The following is a 23,244-nucleotide window of genomic DNA, read 5'->3' as shown; positions in this document are numbered from 1 at the left end:
AGTGTCACAAAAGGTGGAGGCTGGAAGTTGTGGGATGAGTTCAGGGCTGGCAGAAGGCTAGGAGGTGAAAGGGAGCACAGAGTGAGACAGAAAGCTAGACAAAGTTCTGTAATCAGCCCCCAGCTGGTTCCAGAGAACTGGGACGGTATTCAGACCGTCTCAGACATACACAGAAACAGGATAGTGCAGTGGGCCTGTGCTCATCAGTAAGTAGCCATCAGCAGCCGAGAACATGTCAGCCAGCCTTTTTATTCTCATTCCCAGGCTTGAAGATGATTCATAACATAAACGTTAGTGACAAACTATCTGCCATTTGTGGAGCTTTTTATAAATAACTTGATACTTTAGAGTAAATGGAAATTCATATTTATTCCTTTATTGATAAGTAGGCCTATTACATTTTCTGCAGTTATTATTTTTTTATTTTTTTTTAGAGGTTTCTGCTATAGGGCATATGCAGTTGCCAGAAAGAGAGAGACAAAGAGACAGAAAGCCAGAAATCACCCCCCAGTGGGGATGGCCACACCGTAATCCCTTCTCCTCCATTCTCCTCCCGGGATCTTGGGCATGCACGCACACACGCTTGGCGTGAGTTTTAAGCCACCAGGTCCAGGACTCGATCTGCAGACTACATGGAAGTCCAGCGACATAGCCATTACGCTAACTGCTGGTCCCCCGTTTTCTGCAGTTATTAAAGAAAGATACGTTTAGTCTCTTCCTACCATGTTTACAGGCTCATATCCAAAAGACACACTCAGTGGTAGAGTCAAGTCGTCACCTTACATCTGAATAATGGAATCACTTCTTGCCTGGAGTTTATATGCTCAAGTCAGTATGTAAGGAAAATGTTATATGTAAGGTCAGAATTACCTTTCAAAAAGGTATTATATTGGAGACTATGACATCATCCCTCAATACACCAAACTAGTTTTTCCTTCCTTCTTATTTGGAACAGCTAGATGCTTCTTTGCTTGCTTTCCGGTTGAAGCGCTAGGTCTGTATATAGGGCCTATCTGAGAGAACTTCAAGGAGCAACAGTTATGTTTGTCTTTGTATTCCCCAAGACATCCATCTTAGTGTCTGTGATTATCAGAAGTACTCACAGAACTCAGAGGAACTGCCGTACTTACAGTTATGGTTTATTACAACAAAAGGATTTAGAGTAAGTAAAATCGGCAAAGAATTAAAGTACATAGGGCAGAGTCCAAGAAAACCCAGGGGCACGCTTCCCGCTGTGCACCCCCAGTGCTCTCACAGATAGGACTTAACTCTCCCAGCAGCAGTGTGGGACAGCATGTGCAAAGGGCTGCCAGCCTGGGAAGCTCACCCACACCTCAGTGTCCAGAATTAATTATTTTTATTTTCTAGGCTTTTACCATAGGGTGCAGATGCTCACTGGTAAGAGAGAGATGGTGACAGGGAAAATAAGACATCTCCCTTAGGGGCATGGTCATGTATAATCCATCAGGATTTGGGCACACACACGTGCACCTGGTGTGATTTTCAAGCCACCAGGTCCAGGACTCAAACCAAAATTGGCCACATGGGAGTCCAGTGCCTTAACCTCCACACCACCTGCTGGTTTTTAACATAAATTACTTAGTAGCCTTGGTGTGGTTGTTCTTAGATGACCTTTTGTAAAAGATGAAAGCATGATGTTAAGTTGCAATTTTAAAGACAATTCTGTTTTTCTAAATACTGAATTTTCTTTACCTGTTTTAAATGTTCTAATATACTGAGTTTGACAAGGTGTAACCATTTGAAATCTGACCCCCAAAAATTATCTTGGTGATTTCATTGTACAAAGGGATTTTCTGTTTCAGGAATTCCATGAGTGAAACCCTCAGACTGGTCAGTGGAATACAGCAGCCCAGCTCCGCAGGAGGCGCCTATGAGACCACGCAGCACTTCATTGACATCAAAGAGCACCTGCACTTAGTGAAGAGGGACATAGATAACTTGGTGCAGCGAAATGCGGTAATACTGTTTCCTTCTATGTGGAATTCTCATAATCTTCTTTAGGAAAGGAAGTCAGGTTCTCCTTTATTCTTTGCTTATGTGAGCCAGGTCTCAGGCATCCGTGGGTCCTAGTTTTCTAGTCGGTGAAGGTGGAAGAGCAGTCCCAGTAGTAGCAGTTAACCCTTCATGGGCAGAAGCATGGGATGGGAGCTACTTCTCCTGTGACCGTTTACATGTAGTATTAATATTATTATTAAGAGAAATGTATATATTTTTAATTGTCCAGAAGGAATGTGCGCTTGCCAGAAAAAGAGAGAAAGGAAAAAACCACCTCCCAGTGGGCATGGTCACTCCACAGTCTCTCCTCCATTTCTGTATCCTGTCAGGATTTGGGAAACGAGTGTACATACACCCTGAGTATTTTCGCTTGCTGGGGCCAGAATTCAACTAGTTGGCCATGTGGAATCCTGCTCCCTATGCACAGGCCTTAATGGCCATGCTGCAGAACCAGCCAGTAGATAATATTATCTGATTTCCATTTTAATATTTTCTCTGATCCATAGGTTGTTTTAAGTATATTTCTTTGGCCTATTTTCTCCCAAGGTTCTGATCTGATCATTTATTATCTTGTTATTTCCTTTCCATTCAGTCAGGTTTTGTTTGCTTTGTTTCTGGTTCTCCTAACTGTTTTCTGCAAGGGTATTTGAAATATGGTTGGTCCATATTCTAAAATGTGGTTGAGTGGTATTCCTAGTCTTTCTGCCAAGAAGCAGTAGTCTCATCCCTTTTATTTTATATAGGATTTTATCTTTTCAAAAGCTTTTCTGAAAAATAAATATGTAATATTTAGGAAATATATTTAGTGAATATATTAATGATAAAATGAAATTACCTCTTATCCGAAGCATTATTATCTACCCCATTAGTTTAGTTAGAGGCTTTTGCCCAACTGCTTGGGTACTGTGTGTGTGTGTGTGTGTGTGTGTGTGTGTGTGTGCGCGCGCGCCGAGGAACGTAGCTCCAGAGACGTAAGGTACTGAGAACAACTCTGCTTGGAAGCCATTCAGTCTGGATACCTTGATGAAATCTTTGTCCCTGTTATTTAATTATGCTCTTAAAATAGAAGGAATACTCATGGAAGTGGAAAAAGAAACATTTTTCATAACACTTGTCAGTAATGTTGAATGCTGTAAGATTGGAGAAGATGAGAACTGAGAAAAAGCAATTATATTTAGCAAGTAGTTCACTGGTAGAGTGACTAGGTAATTCATTGTCTGAAGCAGCACATTTTTGTACAGTAAAGTGAGCACCATTACTAATTACACCAGTACAGAAGGTGTGGATGGAGGTGTCTGGGGGATTTATCATCTGTGGTGACTCTAGTCTCTCTGGCCTTCAAGGACACTAAGTCGTCATCACTGTAATACAGATGGGAGCCACATGGAGTGAGTGAGTGAGGAAGGTAGAAGCTTCCCAATATCAACTACCCTTTCAGAAAGGTTAACAGTGAAAATTAAGGAACAGAAGATACTTGGAGGATGAATAAATGAAAATACTTGCTTATAGTAAACCCTGAGTTTTATGAAGTTTTATTTATTTCTTTTTTCAAACTACTAAATTGACTGATTGTAATAGAAAGTTCTTTGCCTTACAGCCATCAAATGAAAAGCCAAGATGCCCAGAACTACCGCCATTTCCATCATGTTTATCTACAATCCACTTTGTTATATTTGTGGTGGTACAAACGGTGTTATTCATCGGTTACATTATGTATAGGTAAGACTTGATAAAATTTGACGCAACATTTTTCTGTTTATCTTTAGTTTGAAATACTGAAATTCATGGGACCAGCAGTTAGCGTAATGGCTATGTCGCTGGGCTTCCACATAGTCGACCGTGGTTTGAGTCCCAGACCCCGCAGCTTAAACTCACACCGGGCACGTGTGCGTGCATGCCCAAGATCCCGAGAGGAGAATGGAGGAGAAGGGATTGCAGCATGGCCATCCCCCCCGGGGGGTGATTTCTCGCTTTCTTTCTCTCCCCATCCGGGGGTGGGGGGGCAATTTCTCTCGCTTTCTGTCTCTCTGTCTCTCTCTGTCTTTCTGAAGAATGCATGCGCCCTATAGCAAAAACCTCTCCAAAACAAAAAAAAAGAAAAATATACCGAAATTCAGAAGGAAGTTATATATGCCCATAGTACAACTTTTTTTTTTTTTTCCCTGCCAGAGGGCGAGTACTCTCAGCCCAGGGAGACACTGGGGGCAGGAAGGGATATAGTTAGAAAGCACCCCTGTGGAAAATGGTCACACAGGAATTTGGGCATGCATGCACACACACCTGGCTTGTCTTTCAAGGCACTGGGTTTGGGACTCAAAACAGTGCTTGCAGTCAGTCATGTGGAATCCAGCTGCCTTAACCACTAGGCCATGTGCTGGCCCACAACTTTCAGTAGTGAAAATTAAGTTTATACAGAGCAAATATGTTCGTATCGGAATGTCCATGGACACGTGTGCTTGCCAGAGAGAGAGAGAGAAAGTGAAAGAGAGAGAAAACTCTTCCCCCAGGGGAGGGTGGCCACACCACAATCCCTTCTCCTCCATTCTCCTTGTGGAACTTTGGGCATGTACATACACACACCTTGCATGATTTCAGACTGCCAGGTCTGAGACTGAGACTGCAATTGGCCACATGGGAGTCCAGCTCCTTAACGACTACACTGTCTGCTGACCCCAAGGCACCGATATTTTAACTTAAAGTAGTCTTGTTTCTTTCCAGAGTTAAGTGTAAAGAACTTCTTTCCATTTTTCTTTCTTTTTTTTCCTTAGGACTCAGCAAGAAGCAGCTGCCAAAAAATTCTTTTGACCACCATTTTCATATGTGTACATCTCATATGTACGTACAAAATGTTGTCTTTTTGAGGGGGTTTAAGTATTTAAATTGCTTCATCGTCTAAATTATTACATTTTGTATAAAATAACTGTCTCAACATTGATTTGCCATAAGAATAAACCTTCAAAGACAACCACATGTACATTTGTTCATGGTACATACATCTGTTTAAATGTCAGTGGATTTCTGGTCAGTAGAATTCAGCCACTGAGCAGAATACTGGAAAATAAGAAGGTGAATCGGAAAATGGGGACAGTCCCTGGATATGCGTGTTAGCCCAGTCTCCAGTATTGGAGGCTTCTTTATTTAATACAAACACACTTGCCCTGCAGCTTCCCGGAGTAAGAGTTCTCCACAAGGTTTATTTTATAACCAAAGTATTTTTTAGAGATCAAAATTTCCTAATAAGACCCAGTCCTGCGGTCCTTTCATCTTAATATAGTTCCCTTTGAAAGCAAAGAATATTTGGTCTGAGAACTTTAGGATCTGGGTATATAGACTTCAGAATGTTCATTGAAATGTACACCATGAAATGTTCCTGTTCGTCAGTGGCATATTTCACTTTTAGAGGAAGTTTTGGAGGAAAATGAAGAGCTGCTTCTTACCTAACAAACCATGTAGGTGAACACATTCCCGTGCTGATGGTCCGTATGGCTGTCCTGCCTGGCAATGTAGTCACTTCATGATGGCCTGTGTTTTCCAATGTCTTCATTCCAGTGATGTCAGTTTAGTATTATGAAAATAATTTTTGTATTATATGTGTAATTTAAGGAATTTTGTCATTTTGTACAGCATGGAAATTCAGCTCAGATTATACGTTCCGTGGATATTTTAAGTTCATCAAAGCTACCACTACATTGCTCCATGCAGCGCGGAGTTTGTGACTGTTTGCACACACTTAGGAAGGCTGTAGTAGACGCAGTTTTAAGGGTTTTGAAGGCAGAATTCAAAAAATAAGTAAATATTTCTAACTTTTTTCCTTTTAACTCCAGAAGCAAAGATATTGTGAACCACTTCTAGTAAACATAACCCTGAAATGTCAGACTGGGAGGGCTTTTTATGGTCTTTGTATTTCTAGGTATTACTGAAGCAGTCTGTAAATGACATTTAAGATGCAGATTTATGTTTGTTTCACCACTGATGTAGACTGATTTTTGCTGGCTTCAAAATAGTCTTTTATCTCTTTTAGCTGAAGTCGTCTTTCATTTGCCGTAGAATGGCAAATACCATTTATGAAATAATACTATTAATTTCTTTCAAACCTTCCTAAGTTTGCACTCAAATGTCATTTACAGATTAGACTGAAGCCCTAAAATCTGTACAGACCCTGTGAAGAACCCTGTGCTGTGGCGATCCCTAACTGGCGCCGTGTGCAGCGTCTCCCCTACTCTCTGTGCGAGCATTATCCTAGCGCGCCGAGAGCCTGTGCTGGTGGTGATTGGCTCTGCTTCAGTCCCTTGAGCGTGGGAAATGCTTCTCCAGTGTTTTCCCTTTGTACTGTTAACCTTTCTTTTTCTGTTTGTTAGGTTTTTGTTTTTTTTTTCAGTTTGCTAGAGGGTGTGTACACTCACTAGAGAGAGAGAGAGAGAGAAGGAGGGTGAGACACATACCCCAGTGGGGGGGTGGCCAAGCCACAGTCCCTTCTCCATCTCTTCCTCCTTTGGGGATTTTGCCATCACACCTGCCTAGCATGCTTCTTAAGCCAGGACTCGAACTGCAAGTCAGCTATGTGGGACCCAGCCATCTTAACCACCATGTCACCAACTGGCTCAGCATTTTGAAATTCATGTTTTAAGTTGTAGAGTGCAAAATTGAAACAATCCTCCTGAGATAAAAGGCTGCCAAATCCAGTGTAATCCCGTCCGTAGTCACATGTGCCTGCATGGTAGAGAAACGCCAGGTCTATGCTTTGTACCCCTTCCTGGTCACATTCAGGGGGGTCCTTCAGATAACCCCTAGCTCGGTGGAGACAGCCATTGTGAGCGAGCATGGGCATGAATCCTTTCTTTTTCACTTAGTAACCTAATTTGCTAGAAAATTACTCAAAGCACTTCTCACACTCGACGTTTATCATAGTTAGGTTCATGTTCCTCAAGATCATTGACGTTAAGTAGCATTGCTGAACAAAAATGTTCGTTTTGTGGGAAAAATCAATCACTGCCAGGATTCTTTCACTTCTGTACTCTTTTGTAAAATTGAATTTGTTCACTTCTCTCACACCAGCAAGTATTTTACAGGTGCCTTGGATTAAAACAAAATTGATTTTTAAATTTTCACCTAAGTCATTGTGTTTATTATGCCATTTTTAAAGAAGAAAATACAGTTAAATAATGGATAATGCCCTTACTTAATGTACCTACTTGTGTTCTGATTGAATGTCTTATATAGCTTGAAACTTTATTGTGAAGTTTTGTTAGGTATTAAAAGAGATCCCAATATTTCTCAAAGTATGGTCCGTGGGCAGTCTGGGTCCTGGAGGGTTTATTTAAGAGTATAGAGTCTAGGGCTCCATTTCAAACCATCTGATCAAAACTCAGGTGGCACCTCAGGCTGTCATTGTTCAGTAGGCCCTTGAGGTGTTGCTGAGCATTCGAATATTTGAGGCCCATGGAGATGCGGAGTGGAAGGGGAAAATGGGTGTTTCGTTGGTCTAAAGCTGAACTGAGAGCGTTACATATTTTTATTATCAACGACATTAGCAAATGTGCACTGATTCTTTTATACTTACAATCTAATGGTCCTTTTACTAAAACTCTTGATTCATTAGTAGCTACAGACTAAATCTAAATCCAGATTGTTACCTGTAGGTCTTGGTACTTAGGTAATGGCTTTTTAATTTAAAGATCATCCTCAGATCACGGCGGAACAATGAAAACTCCCATTTTGACGCCTACCTGCTAATGCCTTCCACTTCCCTGGTTGTGATTGTGGTCACATTTTATCTCAGACAGTTGTACTTTTTGATAACTTGGAAAACAAAAGTAACTTGAATAAGGAATTGCCCAGTTGCATTGCAGAGATATGATCTTTGTAAAGAATATAAATAACAGTTGTGAATATTAAGATGTGATTTCCCTGTCTATGTGCTTATAAAAGGAAGCAGTGAAAAAGAAAATTACTATATTGGGGATATTTTTATTTATGAGATCTAACGTAAAATCAACATTTGCAACTTTTTGAACTGTATGTTGCCTGTTTAGGTATTTCTTTTGTGTTATAACTTAAAAGTTTTAAAAGAATTTTTCTATCCACTGTTAATTTTGATTGGAAAACATTTTGTCAAGTTTTTTTTTCTGATATTTGATGCTAGCTGGAATTCAGGAAATGACATTGATCTTATTCAGAATAAAGACCTATTTTAGTAAACGTGCTTCTTCCTTCGTCGGTACTGGTGCTGGTAGCTGTCTTGCCTGTCCCCACACGGGCCCTGGTGTGCGGCAGTGCTGGTGGCAGCACAGTGCCACATGCTGTCACGCTGCCCTAGGTGGCCTGCCTCCTGCGGACACAGAATGAGGAGACATGGATGTGATCATGAAGAACTCTCACTTTCGTTGGTAATGAAAGATACAAGTCAGTTAAAACTATGTATGTGGGGGCCACAGGTGACGTGGTGGTTAGAGATGCTGGACTCCCACATGGCTGACCTCTGTCCGAGTCCTGGACCTGGCTGCTTGCTTTCTCACATTTTCTCTCTCTCTGGTCAAGTTCAAAAATAATAATAAATAAAGTTAAATAAAAATTAGCTTGGAAAAAAAAACTACATATTTGATATTTTCACCTGTAAGAACCAAATGCTGGCAAAGTGTTGTTAAACTGGAAGTCTTAGTCATTATTAATTAGTAGTGATTTTTTTAAAGCTTTATCATTGCTATGTTTTTTATTTAATTTTTATTTAATTTTATTTATTTATTCATTCTTTTTTTAATTTGACTAGAGAGAGACACAGAGAGAAAGAGGGACTCGAACCATGGTTGGCCATGTGGGAGCGTCCAGCGCCTTAGCCACCACGCCACCTGCTAGACCCCATAATTAGTAGTGATTTTTAAAGTCTTCACTCCTAGGGGCAGAAAGAGGCACAGCAATGGAATATGGTGCTATGCGGAGACTCTGCGTGCTCTGAGCATGCGCTGGCCATGACCCGATGCTGGCGGAAAGCCGAGTGGTCACAGCATGGGCATCCTATTGGACAAGTATCATTTAGTTTAAGTATCATTTAACCAATCCTAATTTGAGAATTAATATTGGTATAGAAGGAAAGCTAGGGCTCTGGGGTCAGACAGATCTGGGTTTCAGTCTTGGTTCTGCCACTTAAATAGGTGACCCTCAGTTTCCTCATAATATTACATCACATGGTCGTTAGTACTATGAAAGAACATAGGGACCCATAGATAGCGTAATGGTTACATCACTGGACTCTCACATAGTCGACCGTGGTTTGAGTCCTGGACCTGGTGGCCCTAAACTCAGCCAGGTTCATGTGTACGCGTGCCCAAGATCCCAAGAGGAGACTGTAGGAGAAGGGATTGCGCCGTGGCCATCTCCCCTGGGGGTGATCTCGCACTTTCTGTCTCTCTAGCAAGCACACACGCCCTGTAACAAATATATATATTTTTAAAAAGACTATAAAGAGGTTTTGAGAAATAAACACATGGGCTAGCAGGTGGTGTGGTGGTTATGGGCACTGGACTTCCACGTGGTCGACCATGGTTCAAGTCCTGAACCTGGTGGCTTGCTTTCTCACTTTTGCTCATTCTTTCTGTCTCTCTGTCTGTCTGTCTGTCTCTCTCTCTGTCCCTTCTGGTCAAATTTAAATAAATAAATAAATGTTTAAAAATAAAATAATTCTAAAAAATAAATTAATAAATAGTAGGCACAGAAATGCCACGTATAATAGACTTAAAAGACCGATAGGTTTGGAAGAAACTAAACCCTACTCAGGGAGCCTGCCCAGGGCCAGGGCTGGTGGAAAGGACTACCAAGGCCCTAGACACCATTGTTGAACCTTACTGTGTTCAGATGGACCACCAAGGACATGGCTTTGGGCCTGAGACTCTTGGATAAAGTTAGGACCCTGGAAGAACTGCTCCTTTGATGGAAACAGGCTGAAAGGTCCTCCTAGGCACACCTCAACGACTCAGAAGAGACATAAGGAAGCTTCTTTCCTGGGATTCTGGGCAGCAGGATGAAGTTTCCTGCAAGAAATGAAGCCACAGTGCTTCATCTGTGAGCGAGACCTGCTCCAAGCTGGAAATAGTTACATAAATTGTTTCTGATCTGGTAAAACTGTAAGGTTAAGAAATCTGTGATTCTTGCTTCCCTGCCACAGCGAAGAATTGGAGGACAAGGAAACAAGACAAGAATAAGATTTATTGAGAGAAAAGACTGGTTCCATAGACAGAATCAGCCAGTACCAGGGGGAGGCAAGCAGGCCCTGTCTCCTTCACTGGGGTCCCCTTTTATCGTTTTTTTCTTTTATTGTTAGACCTTTAGTCAAAATATGTGCCCCTAAGGTATACAGCTTGCTACTTTTTAATCTTTGTTTTTCCCATTTTATTGGAGTCTGTAGAATGTTACAAAGTAAGCATTTCTCTAGGCCCTTGTTAGCTCTTGTTCCTGGTATGCTAACTGTGCCTAACAAAATCCAGACAAAAGTAAGTAATGACCACTTTTTAGCAATAATTTTACAAGAAAAGTACTTTAGATAAACCACAGAAGGGTCCATCTTAAATGAGTTCTAAAAATTACAAACTGAACAAGAAAAACTTGGAAAATGACAGTAAACACAAGTAGGAAACTTGGCACCTCTAAGAATCTGAGATAATAGGACAGTCAAAAAAGGACAACAGATACATTCACTAAAAATAACTTTAGAGTGAAGAGTTGATAAAACCTAGACATCATAACAAAGGAGTGGAACAGTGAGAAACAGAACAATTGGGATTCCAGAGGACCACCCAAGCAACTTAAAGGGTACCTCAAAAAATGTAGAAAAAATGGAATTAAAGTATGAGTTTATTTTGACACAGAATCATTTGAGGGTCGGGTAGTGGTCCAGCAGTAATGCAACCAGACTGGCATGGGGAAGGTCCTGGGTTTGCATCCTGGGATTCCCCTGAGCACACTGGGGTACAGGCATGTGGCCAGGTCTAGGCCAACTGAGACTTGGGGTACATCATGGTGTGAGGACTCTGTTGGGAATGTCTCTGTCTCTCTCAGAAGAAAATTAAAAATGTAAAAAAAAAAAAAAGTTGAAACCTATGCATAGTTTGTTCATAAGCATTTCCATGAACTTTTTGAAGAGTCCCCATTTAAATTTGGATACCAGGTTGAACATAGCTGGGAAAAAAAATTACTGAATTACACCATCGAGCTGGGAAAAAAAATTGCTAAGCATGCAGCACAGACATTAAAGTGGTGGAAAATGCAGTAAATTGATAATCAACAAAAAGGTACGACATAGATCTGTAAAAGAATCAGATAAGGAAGTGTTAAAAAATGTAGCAGTTGAGTATTTTCCAGAACTGATTCAGATATTTGTATTTGAAGAATCCTGAGTTTAAAGGGGTCTGGGTGGTGGGTGGGGATTGGTGGAGCTTCCCACAGAAGATGTTATCTGAACCATATCCTAAAGTAGGTGTATGTATTGATTACTCATAGAAAAAAAGGGTGCGTGTGTGTGTGGTGTACTTATTTTTCCATAGGGCATGTGCACTGATCAAACCCAACACCCATGTTGGTTCTTGTTCTGTGCTCAAGAAGAATTAAAGATGTGGACATAAGAGAGTAAAGCAGAGTTTATTAGAGAAGGAGCAAAGGCTTCCAATGCAATGAAAGGGGGCCCAAATAGGGTCCCCGAAGGGGGTGCTGAAGGCAAGGGATTTTTAGTCTAGCAGTCCCATGAAAAACCAAGGGGTTTTTAATCTAGCTTTCTGCTTTCTGATAAGGAAGTGGACTTTAGAAAATAGTTACATGGTATCTGAGTGGTTTAAATCCCTCTTTGTGGGGTCAGCAGACCATAGCTTCCTGTACTTGTTAGAATACAGTTAACTAAATAGAAACTATTGCCCTTAGCGACAGTTGCTTTGAGTCTCAATGCAGCCAGCTTTTCCCGGTGAAAAGTTAGCCACTGACTCCATCTTGGATCTTTACCCTGTCTGTGTGCTCAATAGCCCTGTCTCCCGCTTTATTAGCAAGGAGTCAAATTCTTTAGAGACATGTAAAAGAGATGTATATTGTGCATTAACCAGACCATAGAGGAAAAACAGACTTTGTTAAAAAGAGAGACATAGTATCTTCATTTTAGGGCCCTTTCCCTATCTACCTGTATGTGAGGTCTAATTATTGTCTCAGCAGAAACAAAAACATGGAGTTGAGACCCTGTTCAGTTTATGTGACAGCTAAAAGCATTTCTGTTAGGCTAGAAAATAGAGAGTAAAATGATACTCACTCAGATAGGTTACCCAGAGATAGACTCCAGGGCGCTGTAGGCTGTTTTAAGGAGCTTGAACCCCATCCAAGGGCAGTGGGCGGCCATGAAGGTGCTTAGCAACGTGGGGAGATATTTGCACTCTGGGCTCTGTGTCTCTGATTGCGTCATAGAGAAAGGTACTGGAGGAAGGGACTTGAGATCACCTGCCGTGCTCCAGGTGGAAAATGGTGACCCGAGGAAGGCCAGACAGCGACAACAGAAATGTAGATTTTTTTTTAAGTTTTTTCCATAGGGCACGTGCACTCGCCAGAGAGGCAGAATGGAAGTGAAAATTCACCCCCCCCCCCAGTGGGGATGGCCACATCGGGGCCTCAATACCTCCATGTCTTATCTGTAAAATGGGGTGATAATATGAGATAAATCTAAGTAGCACTAGGGACGGGCTGCTTTGAGCCCAGAGGCGTTAGCTATTATTATTTTGTGGGTCTGAAAATCAGGAGCAGTGTGAACTGGCACACTGCCGCAGACCTCAGCCCTTTCCCTCCACACTCATGTGGTGTTGGCAGGGAGGGGTGCTGGGCCCAGCAAATGGCATAGTGGTTACGTCGCTAGACTCCCACATGGCCGACTGCGGTTCGAGTGTCGGACCTGGTGGCTTGAAACACACCAGATGAGAGTGTGTGCATGCCCCACATCCCAGGTGGAGAATGAAAGAGAAGGGATTGCAGCATGACCATCCCCCCAGAGGGGGATTTCTCACTTTCCTTCTCACTCCCTCTGTCTCTCCAACAAGCGCACATGCCCTACGGCAAATATCTCTTTAAAAGGGAGGGGAGGGAGCAGGCCAAAGCAGGGCAGGGAATCCCATTAAGTGTCTTTCACAAGTCAGTTCAGACCGCTAACTGACTGGTCAGCGACACGAGGCCTTGCATCTCCCAGCTTCTTTTCCTCTGGACCCCTTGCATTCCCGAGGACTGCTGCTTCCCACCGTGTTGGCTCCCGTGTTGGCCCCCGTGTTGGCCATCCCTGCTCCTTCTGCCCTATCAGCCCAGCAGTGGCACCACTTCTGTCACGTTCTGCCAACACAGCAGGCCCTAGTGTGTGACACCACGGCCCCTGCTGTCATCTAAATCAGCGCCCTCACTGCTGCTGTTGCCCACAGAGGGAATGGTGGTTGCCAGGAGCCAGCCCATGGAGTGCCGTGTTGGGGCTCTCTGGAGTCACAGACCCGATTACACGCACGTCGTAAGGTGTCACGGAGGCTAGGCACTCCCAGATCAAGCCATCTCAGGTCTGTCCCGCCATCTCCCACCTGCAGAGCTGGGGCCCCAAGGCCTGTGGTGAAGGCCTGAGAGCCAGGGAGCTGGTGGTTTAGATTCAGTCCAGCCTGAGGTCCTGAGAACCAGGAGTGCCAAGGCCAGGGAAGACACCGTCCCAGCTCGAGCAGCCAGGCAGAGGGGACGCGGCTTCCTGCTCCGTTCAGGCCCCCACAGGCGGGATGATGCCACCCATGCTGGGCAGGGCTGCCAGCCTGGCTTAGTCACCACTTTGAATCGAAATCTAGTCCATAAACACCCTCTCAGATACACTAAGAACGTTTCACCGGAAACCTAGGCATGTCTTGGCCCAGTCAAGTCGTCACGTAAAATTAACCATCACGGTGTGGCCCAGTGGAGATTCTCACCCACCTGCGTGTTACTTTCTGTTAAAAAATTAACGGGATACTGTGTGGGCCCCCACGTCAGCACTCTCATGAGAACAATTAACGCTGAAATCATTGCATTGAGGTCATAGTCCTTTAGCAGGTGAACCTGGGTGAGAGACCCCACATTCGCAAGGCCAACCTGTGGCCAGGTGGTTAGAGTCACCGGAACCCACATGGCTGACCGTGCAGCTTGAGTCTCAAACCCGGCAGCTTGAAAAACATACTGGGCACTGTGTGTGTGCAGCATGGCTTCTTTTCCCATGCTCGCTCACTCTCTCGCTCTCTCTCTCTCTCTCTCTCTGTCTCTCCAGCCACCACCTATGTCCTCTGGCGAATTTTTTAAAACAAGAAAAAAGACACCGCATTCAGGGTTTCTCAAGCCTCCGAGAACTGAAGCTTTGAGGGTAAGACGAACTTAGAATGTCTGCTTTGATAGAGTTCTAAGAGCCTCCGTAGGACACCAAGCAGAAAGGCATGCTGCAAGCCCACTGTAGCAATTCGGCAGACGGACCTGAAGCCCACGTGTGGACAGGGCTTAGCTCAGAGCACTCAGCCACCATGGAAAGCTGCGAGGGAAGCTGGCTCTCAACTTACTTTCCTTCTCCGTGTTGAAGCAACACGGAGATTTACAACCAGATCACGGAGGTCTGCACGTCCTGTCAGAGGTGATCGAGCACTGACGCTCCTACCACTCGCCACCAGCATGGAAGCTCTGACAGGAAGGCTACCCGATGGAATACAGGTGCACGCTACCTCACCAAGAAGCAAGCCCCATGAGCAGAAGTAGGCCAGTCACAAAAGTGTTGGCCCAAGGGACCAGCAGTTGGCGTAATGGCTATGTTGCTGGACTCCCATGTAGTTGACCGTGGTTCGAGTCCCAGACCCAGTGGCTTAAACTCATGCCGGGCACGTATGCATGTGTGCCCAAAATCCTGAGAGGAGAATGGAGGAGAAGGGATTGCAGCGTGGCCATCCCCCCTGGGGGGTGATTTCTCGCTTTCTGTCTCTCTGCCTCTCTCTGTCTTTCTGGCGAGTGCTCATGCCCTATAGCAAAAATCTCTCCAAAAAAAAATTTAAAAAGTGTTGGCACAAGAAACACTTTGGGGATTTTGAGATAACGCCGGGCATGATGTTGCTGAGCGCTGCTGGCAGATGGCAGGGCCAACCTGAGATGCAGGTCCGAAGACGGTCACTAGGAGGAGAGGGTCAAGATAGGCTGGGCGTCTGTACAGTCACAAGTGGTCTCACCACAGGCAAGGTCGACCCAGGCGGTGCTGAAGAGCAGGCATCAAGATGGTCCCGAGGCCCGTAGTCCAGTGAGAATCGTGAGACCGAGAAACCTCTGTGCACAGCCGACGTGTAGCTTTGATCTTTTGATCTTGTGTCTGGTAAACGTTAACCAATTCTGCAGAAATGCAAGGCCCCATGCTATTCGCACTGGCATTTTGATATAGTTGACAAGAACGTACTAAGTGTCTATGATGTGCTGTGACATCAGACAGGAACCGCTCGCATGTCTCCAACAGGTAGGCGGTATGATTAGAATCATGCATTTCATTTGCTCTTAGTTTCCACAATGTCCTTTCCTTTTCTAAGACCCTGTTTCTCATTTTACATTACTAGTAGTGGGACCAACAGTTAGCGTAATGGCTATGTCACTGGACTCCCACGTAGTCCACTGCGGTTCGAGTCCCAGACCCGGTGGCTTAAAACTCACGCCAGGTGTGTGTGCGTGCGTGCCCAAGATCCCGAGAGGAGAATGGAGGAGAAGGGATTGCGGCGTGGCCATCCCCCCTGGGGGGCGATTTCTCGCTTTCTGTCTCTCTGTCTCTCTCTGTCTGGCGAGCGCACGCGCCCTGTAGCAAAAACCTCTCTCAAGATAGGCTGGGCGTCTGTACAGTCACAAGTGGTCTCACCACAGGCAAGGTCGACCCAGGCGGTGCTGAAGAGCAGGCATCAAGATGGTCCCGAGGCCCGTAGTCCAGTGAGAATCGTGAGACCGAGAAACCTCTGTGCACAGCCGACGTGTAGCTTTGATCTTTTGATCTTGTGTCTGGTAAACGTTAACCAATTCTGCAGAAATGCAAGGCCCCATGCTATTCGCACTGGCATTTTGATATAGTTGACAAGAACGTACTAAGTGTCTATGATGTGCTGTGACATCAGACAGGAACCGCTCGCATGTCTCCAACAGGTAGGCGGTATGATTAGAATCATGCATTTCATTTGCTCTTAGTTTCCACAATGTCCTTTCCTTTTCTAAGACCCTGTTTCTCATTTTACATTACTAGTAGTGGGACCAACAGTTAGCGTAATGGCTATGTCACTGGACTCCCACGTAGTCCACTGCGGTTCGAGTCCCAGACCCGGTGGCTTAAAACTCACGCCAGGTGTGTGTGCGTGCGTGCCCAAGATCCCGAGAGGAGAATGGAGGAGAAGGGATTGCGGCGTGGCCATCCCCCCTGGGGGGCGATTTCTCGCTTTCTGTCTCTCTGTCTCTCTCTGTCTGGCGAGCGCACGCGCCCTGTAGCAAAAACCTCTCAAAAAAAAAAAGTAATAAATAAATAAATAACATTACTAGTAGTTAGACAGGAGATGGGAAGTCCCTCCCACGGGGTCCCTTCCTTAAGCCACCCCTACACTCACACACCGTTATCCTGCCAGACCCGCTCACCGTCATGAGCCCCGAGGTTTAGATGTAGGGCTGCCCCCGAACACCATCCTCACAGCCGAGACACGCTAACCCAATGGCCCTGACTTCCCAGAAGATCAAACAGCCATCATACCAATAACCAACCTCAATGACAGGAACAAAATGAAGCGGTTCGTGTGAAAAGAAAAGGCCCAGGTGAAGGGCTAAGTGGCTTTGGGCTGCTTGAATGTGGTATCTTTTTTAAAAAAAATCCAATCCCACTAATGGGATTATTGCTTGTCTAGTAAATTCTTTAGGTCACATCAAATGCCATTAAAATTTTCAAGCTGAGTAGATCCCAACCAATCTGTGTTTAGAAAGGTGAGCCATTAAATGAGGATGAGACATGATTTATTAAATGTATAACAAATAGTCTTGTCATGGCAACTAGGCAGCGGCAATCGCTATGGCTTTGATGTGGAAAGAACTAAGACACAGCTAGTGGTCCCGTTTCGTGAACCCTGGGACATTCCCCTTTCTGGAAGAAAAGCATGTGCTACAGACACTCTACAAGAGTCTACACAGTAGGAAACAGTTCCGGGATGTCCAAGTGGAAAGGCCATTGTAGGACGTTGAGGAAAGGAAATGCTTTAAAGACATGATTCTCATTCTCGATGGAATTATCTGTTGAGGAAACACCATGAGAGATTTGACTTCATGACATTGCAAAGCAGTACTGGAAGTGTGTTTGGTTGCCCTGCCGGTGTGGCTGCCACCTAATGGTCTCTGTAACACCTGACGCCCCTCTTCTCCTCCTCCCACAGACACAGAGAAAGGTCTGGATAGGGAGAGACTTTACAAACTGGCTTTGGAGTTTAGAAGTGGCATCCTCCCTCTTCCTACTGTTCTCTTTCTCTCTCTCTCTCTCTCTCTCTCTCTCTCGTCATCAACAGATATATTTTCTATATTTTTGTTCGGTTAACTTTTTTCCCGACTCCCTTCTTCCCCACACCCTCACATTTCCTGCCCTCCTCCCATACTGCCTCTGGTATCCATAGCTCCTTCTCCTGCTTCTGCGCCTTCCAATCTTTCAGTTTCTGCCGTAGAGTGCATACACCTACTATTTTCTAATTCCTGATAAAATGGAAGTTTTATAACAGATTTCACAATAAACTTAAATAACGATTTAAATACTTACAATAAAATGAATTATGTCTATTATTTGGGTTTTTATTATTTTGTCGTTGTTCATTTTCAGATGATATTCACTCTCTAACTCAGACCCGTCGAATCAAAGCCAGCTGTAGGTGTAACAGGGATTTCACTTTCTGACTAGGTTATTGTACACTTCTTCGTTGCCCTTTCACTTGGGAAGTGTGGGGTTTGGGGGAAGGGAACAGGCTTGCTTCCTGTTTTGTTTTGGTGGTGGTGGTGGTTTTATTACCAGAGTGTCTGTGTGTTCTCCAGACAAGAGATGATAAAAGCACGCCACAATAGGACATGGCCGTGCCGCAACCCCTTTTCCCCCTTGTCTCCATCCGGTCAGGATTTGGGGCACGGGCTCATGTATGCAGCCTGCATATCCTTCAAGCTCTCATTCGAACTGCAGTCAGCCATGTGGGCTAGGGTCCCCTATGCACTGCTGAGCTGCGGGGTGATGGGGATGGCATGAAGCCCCTGTCCGGTGTTTTCTTTAGGAGAATTTTTGTGTACTGAACTAGAAAACAGAAAATAAATAAATAACTGACAGAAATACAAAAGTATGGCTTTTGCTTTGTGGTCTGAAAGTTCTGTGAGACTATTGGGCCGCCTAGAAAGTCATAGTGCTTTTTTTGCTTAGAAAAACATAGGAAAATGTATCATGACTTTCCCAAGGGCCTAATACATTAGCAACACCCTAAAATCGTGATGAGATATAGCTTATTATTAGTGGTAATTTAAAGATAAGGGTATTAAGTTTCAAGGAACCCACTTAGCATTAACGTGAAGCTAAGTTGGGATCAGCAGATAGCATAATGGTTACATCACTGGGCCCCCACATATTCAACCATGGTTCGAGTCCCAGACCCAGTGGCTTAAAGCTCACACTGGGCACATGTGCTTGCATGCCTAAAATCCTGAGAGGATAATAAAAGAGAAGGGATTGTGGCATGGCCATGCCCCCTGGGGGGGGGGGTGATTTCTCACTTTCTGTCTCTCTGTCTCTGTCTCTCCAGCAAGTGCACCCATTCTATAGCAAAAAAAAAAAACTCTCTAAAAATAAAATAAAGCTAAGTTTTCTTCTTAATTTTTAAGCACCTTATCCATGATAGAGTGTGTGCATGGGCATGAGAGAGAGAGGTAGGGAGGCACCCTACCCAGGGCGTGGTCACACCGCTATCAGCCTCCTCTCGTTCTCCAGCCCGCCAGGCCCCTAGGCATGCATTGCATGTTTGCAGGCCAGTCGGGCTGCGGATGTGAACCATGATTAGCACATGGCTTCTAGCTTTGGTACACTACCAGCTGCACCACAGAGGCTGGGCCAGAGCTAAGTATGAATGTACCTTTCTATCAGAGAGCTCTGAGTGATGTTTACATTTCATCCTGAATGATCTACGTTAGTCTTTCAGATTTAGACCATTTTAGCAACATTTTAAAATAGATTAGTAAAAAGGAAAGCAGACCTTAAAATAGCTAAAGCTTGCATTTTAGGTAAAAATCCAGATTATGTAATTCTATGCAATCTGAGGGATAATCATCGATTTTCTGAGAAGGCGCATGCCTATGGGCAAAATAATAAGCACAGGCTGCAAAGAGGTTGGGTCTCTTCCCCCTGCCCCACCCCCTCTTGGGATGCTTTAATTAGAAAGATACTAACGTAGATTAAAGTCTTAGCCATACTCGATCCCTCCCTTGACCCAGAGCAAACTGCTGTAGAGAATCTGCCGTGCTATACAACATAGTTTCATCCGTGTACAGCGGACAGCTTCAATAGGCCATCCAGGAAGTGGACTTGGTGTCAGAGAAAAAAAGTGACCTGTTAAATGTTGCTGGTGGGACCCGCATTGTTTTGACCTCTGAGTCAGAGTGTTGGGAAGGTCAAACGCATTGCTTCCATGCAGAGGAGTAAGATTCTCCTGCCGGAGAAGATTCACATCACCTATGAGAAGTCAACTGAGGAGGCCTGGCTGCCCGGGCTGTGTGTTTACGGGTGGGGCTCCGCAAGGACTGAAGCAGTATGGAAGCCGAGCAAATCCTTGCATAAGTACTTAGAGTCCAATGAGATAAAATGATGGATCAAAAGGATTATTTTTGCTTAATGAAGCATTTCTGGGTTTTGAGTCTCTTTGGACTCAGTTTTCAACAGGATGTTGTGCTCAAGGGCTGGAATTTGGAAATTCCACCACAGCTATATAATCAGTCAGCTCTGATTAATGTAATTGAAGAAGGGCTCCTGATGAAGCCCTGCTGCGTTTATAATTAAAAATTTAGAAATGGGTAGGGAGAAAGGGGTAGATAATGTGGGGGGGAGGGAGGAGCGGATTTTTCCCGGGGAAATTAGCTGAGTGTATTAATTCAGAAGGAAATCGGTTGCATCTGATTGCATGCTTTAGTAATCTGAACCATCTGCCTCTGTGTACTAAGGAGTCCACCACTCTAATCCAGCTTACGGCCGACAAGCACCCTTCTCAAGCATTACGCCCTTGAACGGATGAGGCCCTGCAAAGTCCTTTGCTCTTAAATGTGTTGCCGGCGTGGAGAATATTTGGAGGGGTTTTTTTTGTCTTGGAATTGTTTGTTGACCTTTTCCAGATTTTGCTTGAGTTTCGGTTTTATTTTTCTGGGGGCAGAGACGATGGCTTTTTTAATGAAAAGTATGATAAGTAACCAGGTAAAGAATTTAGGATTTGGTGGTGGGTCTGAAGAAAAAAGTGACGAAGGAGGCACATCCGACCCTGCAGCAGCCCAAGGGATGACTAGAGAGGAGTATGAGGAGTATCAAAAGCAAGTGATTGAGGAGAAGTGAGTACACGCACTTTCATTTCCCTTTACAAACGAAAGGGATTCACTCCGGCCATACCCTCTTCAGCCCCCCATGTACCCCTCTTCGCTTTAAGATGCCTTCTCTTGTCCTGTGTACCTCTACCCCCAGAAAAGGTGGTTTTACGGAAGCAGATGGATCCCTAGCTCCGGCAGCTGCTGTGTCCTAGCTCTGTGAGTGGAAATGAAAAATAATGAAAGAGTCTATATGTCGTTCTTAAAGCTGCTTAACCCTTTTTGGTCTGGGCACATCTTAACTGACTTGAATGTGATTGTCAGATGAAGTCTAACTGTCTTCATGGTCTTTCTGAAATTTCTACCCTCTTAGCAAGTAGAAAGTTTTCAAATGGTAAGAATTCAGACCTCAAACCTAGGAGAGGGCCTTAAAGAATATATAGGACAACTTCCTTGATCTTACGTGTGCCAGAAAAAAAGCCCAGAAAGCCCAATATGATCATTACAGCATAAGACTGGGCTTATCCACGACTATGACTAGGTCTGTAGATGGTTTATGGTGCAAATTCTACCACACCGAAAAGGAGAATAGGGCGGCGAATCCCTGAATTCATTTATGGCATAAAGTCCGCCGTTAACATTATGCCATATTGGCTTAAGATTAAACAGAAGAACGGTAGGTAATTTTTACATGGAATTACAGCTATTAGGATAGTTTGCCACTAAATCCTTCTGCTGTGTACTTCCAAAACCTAAGGGCATTCTCCTGGGGATGTAAAGTGGAATAAAAAACAAAATATAAAATATTAGCCACGTTTTAGTAGGCTATTATGAAACGTGAATATCACCAAAAGTTTTTATGTGTTTTTTTTTCCAGCAGAAACATTGATTTGTTCAGAAAGCATTGGCAAAATAAATTAGAGTTGCAATTTCACATGTATCAAAAATACAGGTGGTAACTATAAGGATAACTTATAGCTACAAATTAACGATAGACTATGGTTTCACAGAAGATCATAAACACTTTACACAGTAGTCAGTCCTTTTTATTCAGTGAAGTGCTCTATTGATGACAGATAAATTAACAGGTACTCATTGCTGTGAACTGTATGTATTTGAAAACTGGTCCATGTGTAACTTTTTAAAGTTTAAAGGTAGAATTATTTTAAGCCTTTTAATAATCAATTAAGAATTAAAGCATCAGTCTAGAGATGAAATGTTATCAAAAGAAAAATATTTCTTATCTCCATGGCTATTTAACTAATGATCAATTACATAATAGTTGCTTGATTCCTACAGCTAAGATGATTATAGGTGAAAAGATTAATGATGTAGAGAGGTACAAAGCTTCTATTTAATAAAAAACATTGTCTATATTTTTCCTGAAAGAAATCACTGATTAGAAACTACCTCGAATTATGCTTGGCTCTGCAGTAAATTAAATTTAGTTAAAAACTAAAGTTAATGCGACTACATGCTAAGATAAGATATGGGCAAAAGAAAAAGCATTCCTTGAAGATTGGCTTGTTTTGCCTATGACATGGAAAAGAAAAACAAAGTTGTAAAAGAAAAATAATATAATGAAGAAATGAAACAATAGCACCAAACATTCTCAGCTTAAGTGAGCTAATAAAAATAAAATCGAAGTTTAGATAAATTCCTGATGAGGCAAAACATCGTTTCATATATCCAAGCAGTAAATCTGGTCACAGATACGGCATCTGCTAGATTAACTAACGTCCTAGTTTTCCTTAATGTCCTATCTGGACAGATCAAAGCTCAGAACGGCCAAGTGGTAGGATCCATCAGAAGATCGGGTTATTCGTCAACTACTTGGTTTTTGTGTGTGTAAGCAATAGAATAGTATAGATTTGTGCAGTCCCCCAGTTTAAACGCAGTAACAGGACGATGGGGCAGTCTGGCTCCTTATGGCAAAAGGGCTGACTGTCGTCCTGTGCTTGAGTTTTCAAGAGCTTCATTGCCTAGAATATAGCATAAAGTAGCAGGCCTCAAAAATGGTTCCCCATGAGTTAAATGTACGAGACTACAGACCGTGTAATACATGTAATAATTAAATGAACACTGCAAGTAACCCCCCCAAAACTGTCCTCATCATTTTAGAAAAAAGGTGGCATTGACTCTACCAATTATAAACAAGAAACTACTTAACAGTGCACATTCATGTTTGTTTTTCTTCTGTGTTCACTTTTTACCACACTGTTGGTAACATTAGTACTGAAAGAGATCAATACCTAAACAGAATATTTGTGAAGATCATTTTTAAAAATATGGTATGTATCTTTTCGGTTTTCTCTTTATTAAATGCCCCTTTACCTCAGTTAAGGTTCAACAATTTCAACAATACCATTTGTAACTTGACTCTGAACTTGGCTTTATTCAGTAATGCTTTGGACCCCCACTGTGTGCCTGGCACTGTGAGGAATGTACTGAAATGGGAGATGGGATTCTTCCGCAGGAATGTATACGCTACATGTGACCATAAACAGAGCGGCCAGCTATTCAGAATGATCTGTGGATTGGCTCAGGAGGACTGGTATCTGAGTCTGTAAGGCATTAGGATAGGAAAGTAGAGCGACCGAAATCACATGTATTGATAGTTATTTGATTTTTCAACAAAGGTAGCAAAGTAGGGAA

At 43.4% G+C, this 23,244-nt stretch overlaps 2 protein-coding genes and 1 long non-coding RNA gene across 3 annotated transcripts in view; 2 read left to right on the top strand and 1 right to left on the bottom strand.

Moving 5' to 3' along the window:
* Window positions 1-6,568, top strand: part of LMAN1 (lectin, mannose binding 1) — a 31,102-nt gene extending 24,534 nt beyond the window's left edge. Inside the window, exons 11-13 of the mRNA XM_006139940.3 lie at window positions 1,824-1,977; window positions 3,614-3,735; window positions 4,785-6,568. Of these exons, the coding sequence (XP_006140002.1) occupies window positions 1,824-1,977; window positions 3,614-3,735; window positions 4,785-4,821 (313 nt within the window). The 3' untranslated portion in view covers window positions 4,822-6,568. The remainder of the gene's footprint in view (window positions 1-1,823; window positions 1,978-3,613; window positions 3,736-4,784) is intronic.
* A 796-nt stretch (window positions 6,569-7,364) lies between these two features.
* LOC106734193 (uncharacterized) lies at window positions 7,365-12,389 on the bottom strand. Its single transcript, XR_001369917.1, has 2 exons — window positions 12,296-12,389; window positions 7,365-8,344 (listed from the first exon to the last, which is right to left on the bottom strand). It is a non-coding gene; the product is annotated as an uncharacterized LOC106734193 (long non-coding RNA).
* An 8,060-nt stretch (window positions 12,390-20,449) lies between these two features.
* CPLX4 (complexin 4) overlaps window positions 20,450-23,244 on the top strand; it is a 32,539-nt gene continuing 29,744 nt past the window's right edge. The window contains exon 1 of the mRNA XM_006139939.1: window positions 20,450-20,616. Coding sequence (XP_006140001.1) covers window positions 20,450-20,616 — 167 coding nt within the window. The remainder of the gene's footprint in view (window positions 20,617-23,244) is intronic.

Source organism: Tupaia chinensis, unplaced genomic scaffold (genome assembly GCF_000334495.1).
Source record: "Tupaia chinensis unplaced genomic scaffold, TupChi_1.0 Scaffold000012_1, whole genome shotgun sequence".
In the NCBI taxonomy this organism is placed as follows: domain Eukaryota; kingdom Metazoa; phylum Chordata; class Mammalia; order Scandentia; family Tupaiidae; genus Tupaia; species Tupaia belangeri.
The sequence above is the reverse complement of the archived record's forward strand: the minus strand, read 5'-3'. Positions and strand labels throughout refer to the sequence as shown.